The sequence below is a fragment of the Typopeltis vanoorti genome, chromosome 5, assembly GCF_054136105.1.
Source record: "Typopeltis vanoorti isolate ZY-2024b chromosome 5, IOZ_Tvanoo_1.0, whole genome shotgun sequence".
NCBI classification, from domain to species: domain Eukaryota; kingdom Metazoa; phylum Arthropoda; class Arachnida; order Uropygi; family Thelyphonidae; genus Typopeltis; species Typopeltis vanoorti.
This window is the reverse complement of record NC_143553.1, coordinates 67,974,701-67,996,887: the sequence shown is the minus strand read 5'-3', so window position 1 is coordinate 67,996,887 and position 22,187 is coordinate 67,974,701. Positions and strand designations below refer to the sequence as shown.

General features: G+C 35.9%; 1 protein-coding gene across 2 annotated transcripts in view; it reads right to left on the bottom strand.

Annotated features, from left to right (window-relative positions):
• Positions 1 to 22,187, bottom strand: part of Remo (Remoulade) — a 338,339-nt gene that overhangs the window by 204,864 nt on the left and 111,288 nt on the right. For both annotated transcript variants that reach the window (XM_090393156.1, XM_090393157.1), the window contains exons 8-9: positions 14,352 to 14,549; positions 9,723 to 9,878 (exon numbers count right to left, since the gene is read on the bottom strand). In XM_090393156.1, coding sequence (XP_090249282.1) covers positions 9,723 to 9,878; positions 14,352 to 14,549 — 354 coding nt within the window. The remainder of the gene's footprint in view (positions 1 to 9,722; positions 9,879 to 14,351; positions 14,550 to 22,187) is intronic.

Below are 22,187 nucleotides of genomic sequence, written 5' to 3'. Positions count from 1 at the left end.
GCAACTGTTCTGATTCACATCGGTGCCATGTGCTATGCTATGTATCTTACCATACAAAAGACCAAATTAACAATATTCAAAACAAAATTTTTAACCTAACTCCACAATACACTCTAATTCTAACACAATTTTTTTAAAATTGATAATGCTATTTTTTAAACTAAACAACTTGCTTTCGGAGCTTTCCAAACACGGTCCTATTACCACAAGCCACCTGACGGGATGAGGGAGAGTTGGTTAAGGGATATTTGGAGGGAGAGTTGGCACATCTTTTGGAGAACCAGGGTTTAGTTAGGGGATGGCAGTTCAGAGAAATGTGGGGAATGTATATTTCCATGCCAGTGAGGATTACTTTAGTGATACGCTCAGTGCATATGTTTGGATTGGAATACCAGAAACAATAGTCTAACCATGGGAATGAAGCATAATAGTCTCGGAGGCAGTCCCACTTGGCACTGTTATAATGCCAAACTACTCTTGAGGGGGAGGAGTGACCATGTAAGCATTGTTGCATGGAGAGAGGGCTCACTACATTCACTGTGTATTGGCTTGGGTTATCTGGTATTCTGGTTGGCAAGTGAACAATTTATGTAAGGTCGTTAGTGATGGCAAATGTTTCAGCATCTCTGCATGCAGGATCTGTAGAACTGGAGGAGGAAATCCATTAGTGTTATGGACATTAAAATCTCCTAGGAGGATGATTTCGCTGTTAGGAGAGTAGGACTGGAGACAATTTTTAAGGAGAGGAAATTAAAGAGCTCAGAGTGGTTTAGCATTAGGAAAGCAATAGAGACAGCAGATGAATTTGAATGACTGAGGAAGGGATATTTTCTACCAAAGGAGGTTAGAATTGGGTGATTCTAGGTTAGGTGATCTTTGGCAAGGTATGTCAGAGCAGATATATGCACAGATGCCACCCTTGGATCGAAAGGAGTTAAACAGTGTGTAGTTTGGAAGGTTGGGATGGATAGTGTTGAGAGAGGTGAGATTTGAGTTTCAGCTAAAATGAGTAGGTGAGGGTTTGGTGGACCGCAGATGGTAGTGGACACTATTAAGTGTTGGAGATAAGGCCACGGATGTTAGTGAAGTGGATGTGCATGGTTCTATGGGACATGGATTTGACTGCCAGTGTCTTGCACATTTCATATGCAGTCCCTGTATAGGTCTCCATGATGGCTGCTAGTGGTGTCATCACTTGATTTTTGCACTAATTTGACTTGTTTATTTATGGTTAATGATCCAATTGTTGTCTCCATTTCATTTTTTTTTCAAGTTGTCTTTGAAGTTGAAGTCTTTGTTTCCTCTGAGCAATTTAAGTCAGGTTGAGCACATATATGCAATAGGGGCAAGTGTCCTTATACTTGTTATTTATTGCCATTATTAATTTGGATATGCTTGTCGGTTTTCACAGGTCACTTTCACGAGACGTGGAAAGTTCGTCTATTTTTATTTTGTTTATGGGTCTGAAACAATGCCATCTAATGATATTTCTTGGATCGAAGTTGAATTCTCCTGCTAATTTGCTGACGTCTTCTTTTAATGATTCACCGTTTTCCATCGGAAAACTATATTTCAGCCTCGATCAACTCGTGAACCATTGATGCGATTAGGTCACGGAGTTCGTTAGTGAGCAAGGGTGCACCTGCGATTGGGTGCTGCTCGTCGAGTAGCTCGAACTTAGTTTCCAGCATTCAGATTTTGGAACAGAAAGTTTCAATCATAGTATTAAGCTGTTGTTCGAGGTTTCTGACTCATTTGCCTAAGTTCAGTAGCTGTTTTACAGAAGGAAGGCACAGTGAACAGAAAAAGGCTGGTTGAGATCAATAGAAAGCTTGTGCACCAATTCATCTATTTTTGCACAGGAAGCATGTAGCCAGTAGCAACAGAAATCGCACAATATATCTTTTTTTTTTTTTGGTAACTTCGGTTTTTCAGCTGCGGCACTTCATTTTGTCATTCAGTTTGTGGGTGATCAATGGTGCTAGGCTGACATGACTCAAGGTACTCTTTCATCGTTGGCCGTTGTTGATGCCATCTTTACTTTGTATGGTAGAGTGGGCACTTTCATGTGGCTGTTTTTTTAATTGTAAGGATAATTGATTTGATGGACTGCGGGTATTTACTGGTTGTGCGGAAGTAATCAGCTCCTTAATAACTTTCTGTTAGTTTTCTGTTTACTGATTATTTTGCATGAAAACACTTGCAATAACCATAGAAATGCTGTTTGAGTTCATTATCACTGGTGAAAAGTGACAATCCAAAATGACAATTCAAAATCTTTACATTAAGATTTTGAATAAAGCTGACCACATTAGTTCTTTGCACATATAGGTTTTCCAGATAACACCTCAAAGATTTTCACTTTTCTCTCATTGTGCATTTTATTCATAAAAGGTTGTAAACTAATTACACATTTTAATATCATGAATAAGATAACCGTCAACCTTGCTCTAGAAACTAAACGTGGTACTCCTTCAATTTGGTTCAGGACTATAATAATCAAGATGGTGAGGCCAACACTGGAAAAAACATGCACTGTAGTTGGATTTGAATTCTCAGCTTGGTGGTTAAAGAGCACACTGTACGTCCACAAAAGAAGGAGAATCCATTCCAATAATAGGGTAATCAATCCGTCTTGTGAGATGAGTTGTTTGTTATTACACGTCAGCAAATTAACTTTTCTTTTATGAACACTGTAGTTTTTAAAATGGTAACTATTTTGCTTGTATGACAGTTGGAAAATTTTACATATAAAGCATGTGATTTCGCATGTTGGTGACCAATTCGTACATCCTTTATTTCTTTTTTCCCTTCAGCATGAATTGACTCTTCTCGACAGGTTGTCAGACTAGGCTCTCGGATCTGTGGCCAGACAGTAGCAGCAAACCAAGCCACTTCATAGCATTATTATATCAAATGAATCCTTCTTATCACACTGTTAACCACAACAATACTTCTCGGATAATTGTCTACAGTTATCCAAATTAAGTACATGTTGCTTAGAACACATTACGTACTTTCCTTTTTTTTTTCTGAAGTACATCTAATATTCATTCCCTTTGATTCAGTTTCCCTATTTGCCAACATACCACTTTAGGACACACTCAAATTCTTACAAGACACTGTTAACTTGTTTAAATTCACTTCAATGGAGACTATTTTATGTAGCAGAATAAGTTATAGAAGTAGACTGAAGGAATAGCCAGGGACAGTCTTGTCTAACCAGCTTTGGCTGATTACACTGGCCAACAAAAAAAAATTTTTTTTCTGCTGATTATGATCTGACACTTGTTTTTTACTAATTTGGGTGCGCTGATTTCAAATATCAAACCCATTTTTCTCTATCATGTCAGGTTTTTCCTCTATGGCATTTTCTTTTTGCTAATTTGTAAGTTTTTGATAGTTTTAAGGAGGCAGTACTATTTAGAGGATCAAAAAAATCGATTTTTTAATATTATTTTCTGAAAGTATGTACTTTTAAAAATCTGTTCCTAACTTTTCATCAAGAAATTCGAAAAATTCCCAAAGATATAGCCTATTATTCAAAGCGGTGCACAGATCAGAATCGGAGCGCTCATCGCTCTCGCTTGTTAGTAAACAAATAAATGCGTAAGAACCTGCAGACGTACTGGCGCTTTGAATGCGAGAGAGGCCGATAACCGACCTAATACATTTAGGTGATGAAAAGTAGGCGATGACAACTGCCTAAAACAAATGAATGCTATATGGACAAAGAACGATCAAAATCAGTCAATCGTTAATCGATCGTGAAAGTATGATGAGCACTTATAACATTTCAATAAAGTCTGGTTTTTTTTGTCTTGTTAATTGCATGTTAATTGGCAGTAAAGAACATAGTTTAGATTCCTTCTGCTACATTTGTGGCAGCTTTACCGTTCCCAGTCAAAGGACAAATATCACTGATTTCGTTAAAAAAGTGTACTTTGCATACTTTGACGTAAAAATTGCAGATCAGGACAAGTCATGGGCTCCAAATAAAGTGTGTAAGTCATACATGGAGCAAGGGAAAATGCCAAAAATTAGCTTTTGGCATTCCAATGATTTGATGTGAACCGAAAAATCACGTAGATGATTGCTATTTTTGTTTAGTTCAGACTTCTGGTTATAATAAGAAGAATAAGAAAAAAATTGTGTATCCAAATCTCGACTCAGCAATTCGGCCAGTTGCTCATTCCAATGAAATAGCCGTGCCAATTTATAAAGGACTTCCTTTACTTGAGAACGAGCATGATCGGGATATGCCAGATGTTCTTGAGGAGCAAGACCCGGATGTTGATTTAGACAATGAAAATTTAATTTCTAGTTCTGGACCGCAATGTTTTACTCAAGCGGAATTGAATGACTTAGTAAGAGATTTGGGCCTATTAAAGGAATCATCTGAATTGTTAACTTCAACATTAAATGAAAAAAACTTACTGGAGCAAGATACGAAGATAATTTTTTTATCGTAGCAGGGAGAGTAATCTTGTACAATATTTTAAACACGAGTGTGGGTTTGTTTACTGTAACAATGTGTCTGGTTTACTAACTGAAATGAGTGTTGTACAATATCATCCAAATGAGTGGCGTTTATTTATCGACAGTTCAAGCAGAAGTTTCAAGTGTGTCTTACTACACAATGGGAATGTATATGGCTCGATTCCTATTGGCTATTCAGTCCACTTAAAGGAAACATATGAGAACATTAAAAAGGTTCTGAAGTTATTAAAATATACAGACCATAACTGGATCATCTGTGTGGATCTTAAAATGGTGAACTTTTTACTTGGCTTTCAAAGAGGATATACAAAGTTTCCATGTTTTCTATGCTTCTGGAATAGTCGAGTTAGAAACCAACACTGGAGTCAGAAACATTGGCCTCTTAGAATATCCTTAAATGTTGGAGAACAGAATGTTATAAATCAACCTTTAATCGACACAGACAAAATCATTTTTCCACCTCTACACATCAAACTAGGTCTTATGAAGCAGTATGTTAAAGCTTTAGATTTACAAGGTGACTGTTTCCAATACATATGTGAAAAATTTCCACGACTTAGTTATGAAAAAATTAAAGCCGGTGTATTTGATGGACCGCAAATTAGAACTTTAATGAGAGACCCAAATTTCATGAACTCTATGAACGAAACTGAGAAAGAGGCCTGGACTTCATTTACGATGGTTGCGAATAATTTTCTTGGAAACAAAAAAGCGTGCGATTACAAAGATCTAGTGGAAACAATGGTTGAAAATTTCCAGCGCCTAGGTTGCAACATGAGCATAAAGCTTCATTTCCTATACAGTCATCTTGATAGATTTCCCGAGAATTTAGGTGCTGTAAGCGATGAACAAGGCAAAAGATTTCATCAAGACTTAAAAACTATGGAAGATCGGTACCAAGGAAGATGGGATTCTCACATGATGGCCGACTACTGTTGGAGTATTCAAAGGGATTGCCAAAACAGAACACACAGCAGAAATTGCTACAAACAAAAATTTATTCCCTGAAACTCATGTGTAAGAAAAATTGTTAAGTAGTTATGTATCTAATTATCAGCCTCTCTCGCATTCAAAGCCAGTACGTGCTGTTGCAGGTTCTTTCACATTTATTTGTTTACTAACAAGCGAGTGATGAGCGCTCCGATTCTGATCTGCACACTGCTTTGAATAATAGGCTATATCTTGGGGAAATTTTCGAATTTCTCAATAAAAAGTTAGGAACTGATTTTTAAAAGTACATACTTTCAGAAAATAATATTAAAAAAATCGAGTTTTTTGATCCTCTAAATAGTACTGCCTCCTTAAAACTATCAAAAACTTACAAATTAGCAAAAAGAAAACGCCATAGAGGAAAAACCTGATGTGATAGAGAAAAATGGGTTTGATATCTGAAATCAGCGCACCCAAATTAGTAAAAAACAAGTCTCATATAAAAGTCAGCAAAAATTGTGTTGGACTGTTATTTAATGTAACATCTGGAAAGTCAACTCTTCAGAACCATTTGTCCTTTGGATTTGATTTATGAGTGAAATTTGATTTAAACTGTGAAATAGCTTCACAGTTTAGTTCCCCCTCAGAAATAGAATTACCACAATTTCTAGATAAAATATTTCCCCCATGCATGGTAAATTGCAAGTGCACTGAATACCTACTTACCTACCTGGGGGGAAACTGGACACACAATTCCAACAAGAAAAGAAGAACACAAATGGCACATCAAATTCCTCCACTATGCACTTCAAACATGTCACAGAATTAAGTGGAAAGGCACTAAGTCCCTACACTGCACCAAAACCTGGTTTGAAAGAAAATTCAAGAAAGCTTCTAAGATGCTGATTCATCATCCTAATTTCAACAAGTAAGATGGATTAGGAATTCCAAGAATCTGGAAGACCCATCTGCAATCCATATAAGATCCAGAACCCCCAACAAAAGAAAACCTTAAGACAAACAAGACTACAAAGATGCATTTAATGTAGTTCTGCTGTAATTTTTTTAATCACCGGTATGTTATTGCACTTATGTATTAAAAAAATTTACTGATTTTTATTGATTTATTAATTTTTTAAATTTTAATTAATTTATTTTATACATATGAGGGACATCCAGAAAGTAAGTTCCGATGGGCTGTCAGAGAAACAAAAATATACTCACAAAAAAAAACTTTACTGGAAATTAAAGTAGACATCTTTTACTGCTTTTTCTACATACCATATTTTCTGGTGTGTAAGACGCACCCAAGAAATTTAATACAGTTTTCTGGAAAAAACCTAAACTTTAAAGTATGATTTAAAAAAAATGGATAAAATAATAGGTAATTTTTAATAATAAACTGACCTTTCAGAAACCTGCAAAACCCATGTCACTGTCATCTGACTCTTCTCTATCATCATTAATTTCTTCTCTTTCTTCTTCCTCTTGTTTTTCACCATCTTCATATAAGAAATGATCTTCACTTCCATCAAGAGCGTTGCTAATTCCACATTTCAAGAAAGATTTAACAATAGTTTGTTCATTCATTTTCGACCAAGATGTCTTAACCCACTCGCACACTTGAGAGATTGATGGCCGTTTCAGGGCACAATTGTGCATCATGCAAATTGTACAAAATCTCCTTCTGACCATGCCAAGTTCTAATCATTTCTCTGTAGGGGGAGGTCCAAAATGTCTTTCAGCTACCCTATTCCCGTGTTCTTCCACATATTTTACAACCTGCAATTTGTAACTTGAAGTATATGAATGTCGCCTGTTTTTTTCATCACTAAAATCTACGGAGAAATATCAAACTCAACACAAAATATCTCAACACGTCAACTCAATACTGATAAACATCGGTAACTGATTACTCGGATAAGATATTATGAAACTTGAATAGGTACTCCCCATTCTTAGCCAATGACGCGCTAGAAGTCATGTGAAGGTCATGCATCAATTTGATTGCACCATTAACCACCTACAAAGATCTTGGAACATAAAAGGGAGTGCATATGACTTTGAAAAGAGGAAACAATCTTTACCTTCATTATATAAGATGCATCCCATTTTTAAGATGAATTTTTAAGGTAAAAAAGTGCGTCTTATACACCGGAAAATATGGTAATTTCTGCCATTGTTCAGGCACTTATCATAACGGGGCACCAAGAGTTATATACCTTTGTCGTAGAAGGTTGCCGCCTGTGATGCAAACCACATATTGACTGCTTCTTTGACCTCATCGTCGTCTTGAAACCGCTGTCCACCAAGGAAGATTTCAGATGTTTGAACAGGTGAAAGTCACTTGGTGCAAGGTCAGGACTATATGGAGGATGATGGAATTGTTTCCAGCCGAAGGTGGCGAGAAGTTATGTTACGCTGGCCATTATTATGAATCAAAACAATGCTCCTGGTAAGCATGCCATGTCGTTCCAAACCCTTAAAAAAACACAGTTTTTTTAGGGGTTTGGCAGTACATACTCATGTTGACTGTGGAGCTTTGACCCAAGAAGTCTACCAACAAAATTTGTCTGTCCCAAAACACAGTGTACATGATTTTCAAAGTGGAAACAGTTGTCTTCAATTTCGTCTTGACTGGTGATGAGGTTTGCCTCCACTACATGGACTATTGGATTCAGGGATTGCGTGCGACACCCAAGTCTGCTCAGGAAAGCATCGCCATCCTCATCGTAGCATATCAAGAATTCCAACGCACTGTCCAGCCGATTCACTTCGTGTTGTTCTGTAAACAACTTCGGCACCCAGTGTGCACACAATTTCCGATAAATCAGTTTCTCCGACAAAATTTCATGAAGATGTGAACGTGAAACTTCTGAAAATTGCAGCAAGTGACATCATAGTGAATCCCCTATTCTGTCTAATCTTCTCTTCAACTGAATGCACCAAATCTTCAGTCACTAAAGATGGTCACGTGCTCCGTTCATCATTGTGCACACCTGTCCTTCCTTCATTAAAAAGTCTTACCCATCTTCGTACCAGTGAATCACTCATTGCGTGTTCTCCATAAACCTCAATAATTTGTCGATGAATTTCAGCTGCATTAACGTTCCTCGCATTCAAGAAATAGATAACTGACCTAATTTCACATGCGGCAGGAGATTCGATTTTCTTAGACATTATAAACACACACCAAGAAGCGTATGCACTGCGAGAATCTCTGAAAATGGCAGAGGTTTGTTGATTCCTTAGCAAGGCTAAGGAATCAATGTGTTTAGTCAGTAGCATGGTAAGCAAGCCTCGCTTACCATGCTACTGACTAAACACAGAGTTCTTTGGGATCAAAGAACTCTGTGTGCAGTGTGATTCTTCACTCTATCTGACCATCTGTTTCTTGAAACTTGTGAAACTTTATAGCACTGTCTAAATTTTAACCATTCTGATTGTATGCAGTCTTAAAGTTTTGCAAAGTAATCATAATTAACGGCACATTTTTGTTTTTGTAAAAATAATAAGTTATGTAATCTTGTATTTGAATTAAAAAAGCCACCCATTGTTTTCCTTTGAACAAGAGCATATTTTCCTTTTTGACAGTTTTAGCATTTAATGTTAGTGTAATCATTCTAGTCCTGAAGAAGCCAGAGAGACTTAAGCTGGCGAAACCGGTAGACGATTATATACATATATTTATAAAGAATCATGGTCCAATAAAATCCAAAGAAAATGTCTCATATTTAGCATATTCTCCTGTTAACTCAAATGTGACATGGGCAAGCAAGCACATGCTATGTGACATGTTCTGAATGATGTCAATCTTTTCTCCCTTATGATGTCCTTGTAAAATAGGATAAAATATACTGGAGTTCAATAAATTCTATTTTTCCATACACGTGCCACTGTTATACTGGCGGCAAGGAGTGAAGTCGCTGCTGCTACTTAAGTATGTAGAGCTAATGCTCAAGAAAAGTTTGAATTACAGATTTTGCATTTCCACAGATGAATTATTTTCCCATTGACTTAAAATGTTTCCTCTTGACTAAAAACTGAAATAAGTTTACATACACAAGAGAGAGAGGGGGTTATTACACTGATGTCAGACAAATATGACACTGATATGACAATGGAGGTTTCAAATATATTTATAATAAATAAACAACATTTTTTTCAGGCAGGTATCATTAGAATTTAGCTAGCATATTTAAAAATATATAAACGAAAAGCATAAAAACTCAGTATAGTGATTAAGTTTTCTGATCTTCCTTTATATAACCAAGAAATTAAAGCAGACTTACCTCTTTAAAATGAGGAACAAAACGGATATAATTATATAACGTGTAACTTATAAACACCACATCCATCTTATCTTTTAATATGCTGCCATTTCCAGTATAGTTCCGAAGACCTCGAGCACTATCCAGGACATTAGCAGTGCTCAAACTAAGGTTTGCCTACAAATATAAATTAAATGCGTGAAACTGATTGGCATATATCGCTTAATTAGCTTATAAAATATATGACAGATTGTCTATTGTAAAGCTTCCCTCCACTAAATAAGGAAATTTGAATACGGAAAAGCATCACTTAATATTTATAAATTGCTCTCAAATGAGCCCACTAATGGAGGTGGTGATACACAACATATAACCTATCCCAGCTAAGCCAACTTATCTTCCTGTGGTATGGCTCCACAAATGAGGCACTGATAAGTATTACTGGCATAAAAGGTTACTTCTATAGATGGAGGAAATGCCAACTAAGCCTCTAGGTCATAATAATAAAAGATGAGCTACTTAAAGCAATAAACCAAATAAAAACATCCAAAACTCCTGGGGAACCATAAAATATTTATTGAAACTTTTTAAGCAAATTTTATTCTCAGAAGAAATGAGTAAGGATTGAAAAACTGGAATCATAATACCCATCCATAAAAAAGGTGATAAACAAAAATGTGAAAACTATCACCCTTTTAAATCATAGCTACAAGATATTCATTCAAATTATACAAAACCGCATGCACAAATTAATGGAAGAAATTGTTGAGGAGGAATAAGCTGGTTTCAGACAAACAAGATCTACAATTGATCAAATCTTCACACTTAATACTATAGCAGAAATGTGATGGGAATACAATCTACCACTGTACTGCAACTTCATTGACTTTACACAAGCCTTTGATTCCATAGACAGAGACAAACTGATCAACATCCTAAACTTTAAATCAACAGATTCCAAATTGTTGACCTTCATTTCAAACTTTTACAAAGATACAAACGCATTCATCAAATTTAATAATATGATGAAAAAAAGAATTTAAGATAGAAAAAGGAGTCATGCAGGGTTGCCAACTCTCAACTCACTTATTCAACACATATCTAAAGGAAATATGCAAAGAAATTCCATTGAACCAGGTATAAATATAAATGGAAGAAACATCAGCCACATCAAATATGCAGATGATACACAGGCAGGTGATATAGTAATCCTGGCGGTATCCAAGCTACAATTAGGAAAAAACAGTCCAGCTTCTAAATGAAGCATGTAAAAACTATGGAATGAGGATCAACAGCAGTAAGACCAAAATAACGAAAATGGGAAGAGAAGTTGAAAACATCTCAATAACACTGGAGAACCAAACCCCTAGAACAAGTAAAATCCTTTGTCTACTTAGGAAGCACCATTACACACAATTTAGACAGCACAAACAGTAAAACACAGAATTAACATTGGATAGTGGAACATGAATAAATTAAATAAAATATGGAACAATAACAAACTCTCAAAACATCTTAAAATCAAACTATTCAATACCATGATCATCCCTACAGCAACATATGGAAGAGTCATTGCAACCCATTAAGAAGGAACTACTCCAAATAAGTGCCTAAGAAAAATGAACAAAACACACTGGACTGAACATAAAACTACAGAACAAGTAAAGCAGGATCTCAACTACCCGGACGACCTCACAGACATTATAAATTAAGATACCAAAAAATTATATACTTGGTTTAATCCTTTATCCAAGTGTAAGTAAACAAGCTTGTGCCTGAACTATTTTCAGGACAGGGACAACTCGTATAAAGAAGCTCATGACTTTACATCACTTGCCTTAGTATCTCATAATGCAAAGCACATCTCCTTGTGGACATATATAATACTATGCATTATGGGAAGGGCCGGTATCCAGACAGATTTATAATTTCTTGTATCTTTATAAGTATAACCAAGTTGAAAAACTTCCAAACAACTCAGACATTATTCTTCAGCAACACCTCCGATGGTTCGGTCATGTCCAGAGAATGCCTCTTCACAGACTTCCAAACATCGTGCTAAATGGAAGAAACAGAAAAACAGCATCCACCTGGAAGACCAGGGAAAAGTTGGCTCAGATCCTTAAAAGAAAGAGGTGAATTCCCCGACTTCATTACTATGTTCGAGAAGACTAGAAATAAAACCATATTTGGAAACAGATTGTACCAAGGGAACCCAACCCATCACGATGGATGATATGAAGAAGTTTGTTCGTCACATCTGCTGGAAGTAAAATTTTTTAGCAGTCTACGTATGTTGTAATTTGTGTGGAGGTGGGAGTCATAATTTAGTAGGCAGTAGATGGATCAGTCTTTAAGAAGGGTGATCATTTTTATTATTATTATTAATATAATAATTAAATGGATTATTTTTTTTTGTTATTTCTTAGATGTAGAAGGGCTTTATATTCTATGTTGAGCAATTTGCTTGCAAACGGTTTCACCTGTGATAGCATGTTGACTACGTCAAGCCTAATCAATCTATATCAAGAAATCTTTGGTTGGTACGTGCCTAGGAGTGATGGCGAAGTTTTGGCTAGGGTGAGTGCATTGATACCGTCTGCTTCAAAAATAGTGGTGGATAGATTAACCACGTAGTTTTCAGGCAGTCCTGGAAGCGTTGGTAACTTTTTTGTTAAATTTTCGATCATTTTTGTGAATTCCTTGGCAGCTGATATGTTTGAGATAGCTAAAAGGATCATCCAAAGATTAGCATTCAGCATGAAGGAGAGCACCTCTTGAAGCGTATGAATAGTTTCATTGGTGTTGTCAAACATGGTGTGCCAATTTGCTCCCATAGTAGGGCAAAGTTGGTATGCTTATAAATGAAAAGCACCATGTTGAAATGGAACCGGTGTTTTAATTTTACACAATTATCTGCGTCAGCCTGGTTGGCCAAGTGGCTAGCGTATCTGCTCTCCAGCCAAAAGGCTGTGGGTTCAAATCCCGCTGTGGACATGGATGTTTGTGATTGTCTGTGAAAATACCAGTGGTAGTGGTGTAGACAATGAGTAGTTGCAGTTCATTGTAGTTGGTGGACTGGGTGGTGGAGACAGAGTTGTAAAGTAGGTACCCTCCCTCGATGAGTCCCTTGGATTCCCTGGAGGTGTTATGTAATAATAATAATAATATCTATATCTCCATGGATAATACTAATCCTGGTGTTTAGGCTTATACACTGATTCTCCAGAATCGTATATTGTTTAAGGAAATTAACAACGTAGACGTGATAACAACCAAAAATATTGAATTACTACTTCCTATATTTTTTTGAAATTAAATCGGCATCTTCAGGGATTAATACACTGGTATTAATCCCTGAAGCACATGCACACATCAGTAACCAATATGGAAACAGGAGAGATACAGGAAGACCTAAAGTCCTATAACACTCCACAAATTGGCAAAACTAATTTGCTCAGATGACACTGCTCTCAACACAGAACTCACCCACATAAAAAACACTTCTTTGACCAATGACTACACCTCCCACCAAATAAAAAGAATTTTAACACTAAATACCCATAACGACCCCCCCCCCCCACAAAAAAAAAAAAAAAAAAAAAAAACAGATTACAGCAAATCCATCTTCATCTCCTATATTTGTGGTATCACAGTAAAGATAACCAAGATCTTAAAAAAAAAACCACAATCTTGTGACCACTTATAAACTGCACAAAAAAACTAGCAGCCCTTATCTGCTCCTCCAAAGATCAGCTACAACCTCTGGATTTACCTGGAGTGTACCAGGTACCCTGCAGCTGTTCATACTATGGACAAACAGGTAGGAGAGCCAACATCTGTATATCAGAACACCAGGATTACATCCATTTTGCACCACAATGAGTGCTTAGAATTAGAAGACCATGCCCTGGATACCTGACACAGGATCTGGTGGAAAAAAGCCACCTTACTCCAAACAAAGCAAATTTTAGTTCGAGAGGCTTTTCCTCGAATCTACTGCAGCTCTTCCCAACTATCCCTACCTAAACAAATATGATTGTATCAAACTGCCCCTCATATGGGAACCCTCATCAGCAGACGGTCAGTTCAACGGCCAAAAACGCCCAACCAAAGCCAAAAGGTGGCGTAATTATAGGACTTGAGGTCTTTCTGTATCTTTCCTGTTTCCATCTTTGTTACTGAAGTGTGGCTGCATGCACGTGTTTAATACCAGTGTGTTAATTCCTGAAGTTGCTGATTTAATTTGCTGATAAAATATGGGAAGTAATAATTAAATATTTTTAATTATTATCAAGTCACCTACATTGTTAATTCCCATAATCAAGACACAATCCCTTTAAGTGGTGAACAACTTTCTCTTGTTAATAAGCAACACAGCATGAAGATGAAGTGGTATGCTCATTAATACAGATTTTTATAAACTGAAATATAAAAAATTAACTAATAACCTTATTTTTGACTTAAAACTTTTTACATTAAATAATTTTTACTTTATTCTGGTTTAATTAAGGAAATAAAAATAAAAAAAAATCAGAAATGATTAATGTGGTTTTAAAGTACAAAAAGTTCTAATGCAAAGAGTAGACTATAATTATGAAAATTTATTACTGAATTAATCAGAATTTAAAAAAAAAAAAAAAATCTTACCTTGGAAAAATGCTCTAACACTTTTGTAACTTCTGATACATAAGGACAACTAGAAGTATCTAGGTTTTCCCATACACCTTGGGAAGTGCAAGTATGATATGCATGTACTGGTAGATAGCTTAGACTACCTGTTGGAGTACCAATGCATTCGAGTTCAACTGTAATGCCTGCAAGAGTTTCTGGCCAAACATAACTGCCCTAGAGTTTAAAAATTTTAAATAGTCACTTTAATTGTATTTTTCATTCTGTACATTTTTTATTACAATTACAATCAGAACAAATATTAAAAATTCACTTGAATATACTTGAATGTTTGAAGAGATGTCATAAGAAATAAGTCTCTTCAAATGGTTAAAATACATTATTATTTAGAAAATACTGGGAAATACTTCACAGATCTTCATTTAAACTTGTCTATTGAGCCTACTTCATTTAAAGTAGGCTCAATAGGCAAGAATTTAATAATACCAAGTTCTGGCTTCAAAGATGATGGGTAGTCACACACACACACACACACACACACACACACACGCACACACACACACGATAAAAGTGGACTTCTTGTACACAAATGCATATCACGGGATAAAAGTGGACTTCCTGTAAATGTCAAAACTTAATAATCCATCAAGAAGACGATACATAAAAGGTAAGGAAGTGTGTTTTTCCAAGGAATCTGATGTATAAATGAATATTCATCTTCCTCAGGAAGATCTGAAGTTCATCTGCAGAGGACATGCTAGATGATAAATGCACTGTCTATGAAATCATATCAAACTAGGTTGGGATAAGTCAAGATTATAGCTGAAGCAGCTATAACTATGAGGCCACTGCATAATGTCAGTTAATTGCATATGTTCTTATGGCCAGTCTGGCAGAATTAAAAATTCCAGGAGGGAAAAACACTTCTGCTTCTATATTAGACTGGCTAACCTACCTTGACATGCACATTATAAGCTCTCTGCACCCTATCATGGACAATGATGTAACACTGCAGCTCACCACAAATTGGCTAACCAAAAATATGCTAATTTGAGATGGTTTCAAATGTTCCCATACAAATGTCCTGAGTGAAAACAAAAATTTAAATGGCTCAAAATGTTTTCACAAGATTCCAAATTTAAATAAAATAAATTAATCCAGAATGCAGAAATAACTTAGTATGCAGAAAATTCAACAAAAACAATTCATCGAAAAAAAAAAATAATAAATTAATTAATCAAACAACAGTTATTTGAAAAATAAATTCAACAAAAAGTAGTTCATCAAATAAATGATTTGTTGATCAGCAAGTCTTTGAAAAATCATCAAAAAATAAACAATTAATTGAAATTACAAATAATAACACATCACCAAATAATGAATTATAAAGTGCGAGGAAACTGTTTATCAAAGATAACTTTAATTTTTATTCGATTGATTATGATGCTGTTTGAAGCTCTCTTAGCAGCAGATTTAAGTATAAGAAAAAGTGAGGAGATAACTTGTTTTGTCTATACACAAATGAGAGGATCATTAGAAAGAAAGTAGTAAATTTTGTTGCTTTGGTGAATATGTGACCCAAAATTATTGGTATTAGTGAAACCATTTTCTCAGAACTAGATATAGTAACTGGGATTGAGTGTAAAGAGTATAGTATCTTTAGGAATGACAGAAGAGATAGGAGGTTGGGGGGGGGGGGGGATACCTCTAATATCACGACTTGAATCCAGATAGAACAGAAACTCATGAGAGCAATATTGGTAATAATGTACTGTGCAACAGTGATTTTGAGGCTATCTGGAGACGGATACTTTCAACATCTTTCTCTAAATCCAGAGTAATTTAATAAAAAAAGGTGGCAAACCTTTTGGGAACTGCTATAGGTAAAGATGACCTTGCTACTGCTTCTGCCTGGTATCTCCAACTCTGGGCCTGGCTCCCACTGAAGAGACCCCAATAAAGGTCGAAACTAGTCGGGGTAGTGGCCAATCCCTTAATTCATAACTTTATACATATCCACAAGGAGATGTGTTTTGCATTATGGGAGATACTGGAATAGGAGTGTTGGTAGCTTGCTTCACCTTTGCTACGAGTTGCCTGGTGTTGTACTACTTACCCAGGTAAGATAGTACAACACCACATTCAGTCCTGAAGATATTTTCAGGCGCAAACTTTGTTTGCTCTCACTGGGATAAAGGATTTAACTAAATTCTTCAATATGGTAGTATGAAAAATTTTCTTTTGCCTAATCCTGCTTCCAGCTTTTATTTTATTTTCTTTTAGAATTGGATGGTTATCAAACCCTGAAAACTTTTTAGTATCTTTAAAAGTTTTCTTTTGTCTAATCCTGCCACCACTTTTTTTTTTCACTTGGATTATTACATCAAACCCTGCAGAGAATCCTGAAAATTGCTGGCTAACAGGGCTCTGGCACACCTAATTCCATGAAGAGCGTCTGTTCTGATCAGAAAAGACATGAAAATTCAGCCAGACGGTACTAATAGCTATGAAACATGCAAGAACTGTCCAGGAGTTGAACTAACATCTGCCCATATCTATTATTTCCAGCAATTGCTGCTGCTCTAAAGAAAATTGACAATAATCCTAGAGAAAAGCTCTACTCCATCAAAGTTCAACAGATTGCCAAAGCAATTCTACAGATCCATGGTCATATCTAGAAGCTCTTCAATGGACTCTACAACAACAACATCAGATCTCCTGGGCTAAATCACCCACCCCTGGATGCATGCCATGAAAAAGTTTGGAAAAACCTGAGCTGTTGCACTTAATATTTCAAAGTTATTTGATAGAGTCTGGCATCATGGACTGCTCAGAAAATTGACATCTTATGGTTGGTCTTCCTCCTTTTGTGATTTGTCAGTTATTGCTCAGATCATCCACTACATGTAATGGTGGAAAGTACTCTCAATTCAGATTTCCCTGTTAATGCATGTGTTCCTCAGGGCATGTTATTTGGCCCACCTCTTTATATATATATATATAAAACACTCATTGATCTCTAACCCTATTCACAGAGCTGCTGATATGACAGCACTCAACACTCATTCTCCTCATACAATAAACCTTGCAAGAACTCAAATATCTCAAGTTTCAAGATTATCTACAATAAGCGCCTTGGGAAATTTGGAAAAGTTTCATTCACGACAATTTTTTTTTTTTTTTCAACATATATTTATTGCTACACCACAATATCAAGTTGCTCATTTATATTCTTCATAGGTTCTTCAATACCATTCTGCAATGGGACTGCAACCTAATAACCTTCAAATGCTTTCAAAACACAATTTTGGAAGCAACCATTGAAAGTGACTTTTGAAAATTGACACTGAAAGCATTGAAAAAAGACTTCAGTTCATCTTCATTTATTTTTGATAATGCTCAGCTTTACAGTCAAAACAGATCTTTCTCTCTCTTCTTTAACTCTTACACTAAGCCAAATCATGTTACTTCTGTAGCATCTTAAGTTTCCAAAAAACTTGGCATACTTTTTTCATTCAAGATATTACTTCTCTCCTGTCCAGTTACTTACTCCTACAATGTAAATCTAAAATCCACCAAACCTTGGAATACTGCTCACACATTTGGGGTGGTGTACCTTAGTACTCTCTGAAAATTCTCTCTTACAGACTTTCCTGATAGACAGTAAGTTTCTGCATTGTGTCTCTTCTACAGATATCTCCATGGTCACTGTTCAGCAAAAAAGAATCTGTTATGTCCCCATTTCTGTTAAGCCTACACAACACGACAGCAACTGCCCAAAATCCATTACAGTTGAATTGCTGACTCAGTGAACCTGCTATTCCAGTCACCTTTAATGCCATCTTCAGTTCTGTGGAACAGCCTGTCCCACAAAACATTTTCCAAAGATTACAACTTCCAGCTCTGTTGATAATGAGAATATTGCCAGCCTGATTGGCTGAGTGGTTAGCATATCTGCTCTCCAGTCAAAAGGCTGCAGATATGAATCCCACTGTGGGCATGGATGTTTGTGATTGTCTGTGAAATACTAGTGGTGGTGGACAGTGGATGGCAGTGGTGTAGATGATGCAGTTTGCTGTAGTTGGTGGATTGAGTGGTGGAGACCGAGAGTTGTAGAGTAGGTGCTCTCTGTCAATGAATCCTGTGCCTCCTTGGAGGTGCATGTAATAATAATAATATCAACTTTGCTCTTGAACAGAGTCCACACATGCCATTTATATACTATAAGCCTGGTGGCCTCTTATGTGTGGAAGTGATATAAAAAAATAAAATAAAACCTTTATGTTCCATAGTTTTAAGTTTCTTATTTTCACGAACTTAGATAGTAATTTCTTTGATGAAAAGTTAATCTGCCGATACTGTTATTCTGTTACTCTGATTGTATAGCATTTTTCAGATTTGTACTTTGCCTCTGAAGCTTAAACCTTTTTCATTCTTAGCAAGACTTCACATCCTCAAGTGTTAAGATGTGATGTACATGGATAACATGGCTAGTTGGGGACAGCCCTTCCATTTCTGTTTCCTTCTCTCTTTAAATATGTTTATATTCACCACACACATACACAAGTTGAGATGTTATTGCTGATAAGGAAGTTTCACACTTTTCTTCTTGCTAAAGGCTTAACAAAAATAATGTCCTTTACATCACAATGCTTATGAAAACACTAGACACAGCTGCTTATAATAATAATTTTTTGTAGGTATTATTTCATGAAGTGAATGAAACATCATCAGCTGACAAAAAATTGAGATTTATTTATAACTCAGCAAACAATGATGGTACTGGAGGGGTTGGAATAATGCTCAAGAAGGAACTAGCAGAAAAAGTAACCTCAACTGAAATATCTGAAAGAATTCTCCTCAAAACCATAAGTACCAACCCAAAACTGACAACAATATCTACATATGCTCCTACAGAAGGTGCTCCACTAGAAGACAAAGACACCTATTATAAAGATCTTTCTGAAACTGCCATGAACATCCCAGTTCACAAGGTCAGACTCATTGGTGGTGATTTTAATGCCCAAATTGGTAGACATTGCCAATACTACTAAAAACATGGGTAAACACACTTATCATGAAACTACAAATAACAATGGACATTCTCTTATGAACTTCTGCAATAGACATAACATGGTAATCACCCAGTCCATAGTCTTCGTTTAGGGAAACATCCAAATGGTTATCATTCCCAAATAGACCACATACTAATCAATGGAAAGTGGATCAGATCAATCAAGCATATAACACGGTTGAACTAAACTCTAACCAGAGAATAATCAGTGCTCACATTAAAATTTCACTAAAAGCTTCTAAAAATAACAAGCCTAAAAATAAAAACAATACAACTGGGACAAACTAAATAACCCATAAATTGCAGCATCTTTCCACAGCACATTCGAAGACAATATAGAAAACATTTTTAAAGATCCATTAATGAAAAGTATAAGGGTATCATTGAAGCAATAAACATAACATCCAACAAAATTCTTGGAAACTGCAACAAAAAAGACTCGGAAAAATGGATTACCCCCGAAATTGAAAAATATATAGATGAAAGAAATAAAGCAAGGAAACTCTACCGCTCAAACAGGAATGAAATCAATAAAGATAAACTAGACATTTTAAATAACAAGGTCAATGAACTAATGACCAGCGACAAAGAAAATCAAATAAATAAATACTGCGAGGAACTTGAAAATTATAATAAAACTGGAGATACTAGAAACACTTTTCAAATGATCAATCATATCTGTCACCATAAAACAAAAAGAAGTGGAAATATTGTAGCACATGACAAAAACGGTAGACAGCTATCAGTAAATTCTAGTAGCAAGACTTATACGTTGGTTAGACATAACTGGTAATTAGTTTACGGAATTAACAACGCATAAAAAATATAGAAGTTATTCATTAAAGTTACCTTTAATTAATATACTTTATATGTGTTGTTAATTCCGTAAACTAATTACCAGCTATCAGTAAATTTGAACTTGATGAAAGAATGGAGAAACTACTTTCAAGAATTACTGAATGTTGATAATCCCCAACATTCAAGTCAGCTAGCAGACCTGCATCTGACCACCACTCTACCAATAAATTGTGAAGACTTCACTGAAAAGGAACTAAAAATAGCAATAGATCAAACCAAAGCAGGAAAGTCCCCAGGGATTGATGGAATTAGAGCAGAAGCTTTCAAAAATGCTGGGTATAATACATATTCCAATCTTCTTGCTATAATGAATCAAACTTAAAACACTGGAATAATACCTCAACAATGGAAACAAGGCCTTATTATCCCCATACCCAAAAAGAGCAGTCTTAATAGAATGGATAACTACAGAGGTATTACTCTGCTATCAACTACAGTTAAAATCTACAACAGGATGATACTCAATAGAATAGAACCTTACTTAACACCACTTTTAAGAAAAAATCAAGTTGAATTTCTAAAAAAACGATGTACAACAATAGAACAGATACATTGCATCAGAATAATCATAGAAGGTTCACATGATAAAAACTTTATAGACTTCAAAAAAGCCTTTGACTCCATTAATAGATTATGGGGATACTTCACAGTATCCCCATAATATGTTTGGTACATATTATGGGGATACTGTGAAGTTTAACCCCTTGTTCAGGATGGTGATTTCGTCAGGGAGGGGTGAGGTTGTAATGTAATAGATTTATAATGGAACTGTTTTGTGTGGGTTGCGAGGTAGTAATATCCGAAGGGTTGGAAGTTGTGCATTTCATGAAAAAAATTGTTATCATCTCATGAAAAAAACCAGGCGTTTATGAGATTCATTGCTCTTGTGACACTTGCTATATAGACCAGACAGGAAGTGTCACAAGAGCAATGAATCTCATAGCTCTTGTGACACTTCCTGTCTGGTCTATATAGCAAGTGTCACAAGAGCAATGAGATTCATTGCTCTTGTGACACTTGCTATATAGACCAGACAGGAAGTGTCACAAGAGCTATGAGATTCATTGCTCTTGTGACACTTCCTGTCTGGTCTATATAGCAAGTGTCACAAGAGCAATGAATCTCATAAACACCTGGTTTTTTTCATGAGATGATATTGAGGTTTAAGTGGATGTAATGGGGATACTGTGAAGTATCCCCATAATATGTTTGGTACATATTATGGGGATACTTCACAGTATCCCCATAATATGTACCAAACATATTATGGGGATACTGTGAAGTTTAACCCCTTGTTCAGGATGGTGATTTCGTCAGGGAGGGGTGAGGTTGTAATGTAATAAATTTATAATGGAACTGTTTTGTGTGGGTTGCGAGGTAGTAATATCCGAAGGGTTGGAAGTTGTGCATTTGTTGTATTGGGGGAACTGTTAGGGCATTCCATTTTTTTGCGTGTCGAGTTTCTATTAATTGTGTGTAGTCGTTGATGTGTGACTAGGTACTTCCAGAAAAAAAAGTTTCGAAAAAAAAAAACGACTTTTTACTTCCTGAAAAAAAAAAAAACCTCATCAGCTCTTTACCCAAACGGGTCAAGAGCCAATGACATTTTAAACAAGGGGCACTCCTAAACGAAAGTAGGCTATATTAGCCATTGAAATAATTTTTTGTATCTAAATTCAATCCATGATAGGTTATAAGCCTATTGTTTCTTAGTACCAGTTAGAAAGCCTCAAAACTGTGCTCTAAGGATCAGATAGACGTTTTCCCAAGTTATTTCATTTCACCAATAAGCAGAGTGGTCTCTCATTAGACCTTGAAATTCAACTACCAACATTCACAAATATCTTCTTGTGAACAAAGGAATTTCAACCTACTGGCTGGAGTGCAGAAGTGCAATCTAACTGTACCAACTAGGCTAGCAT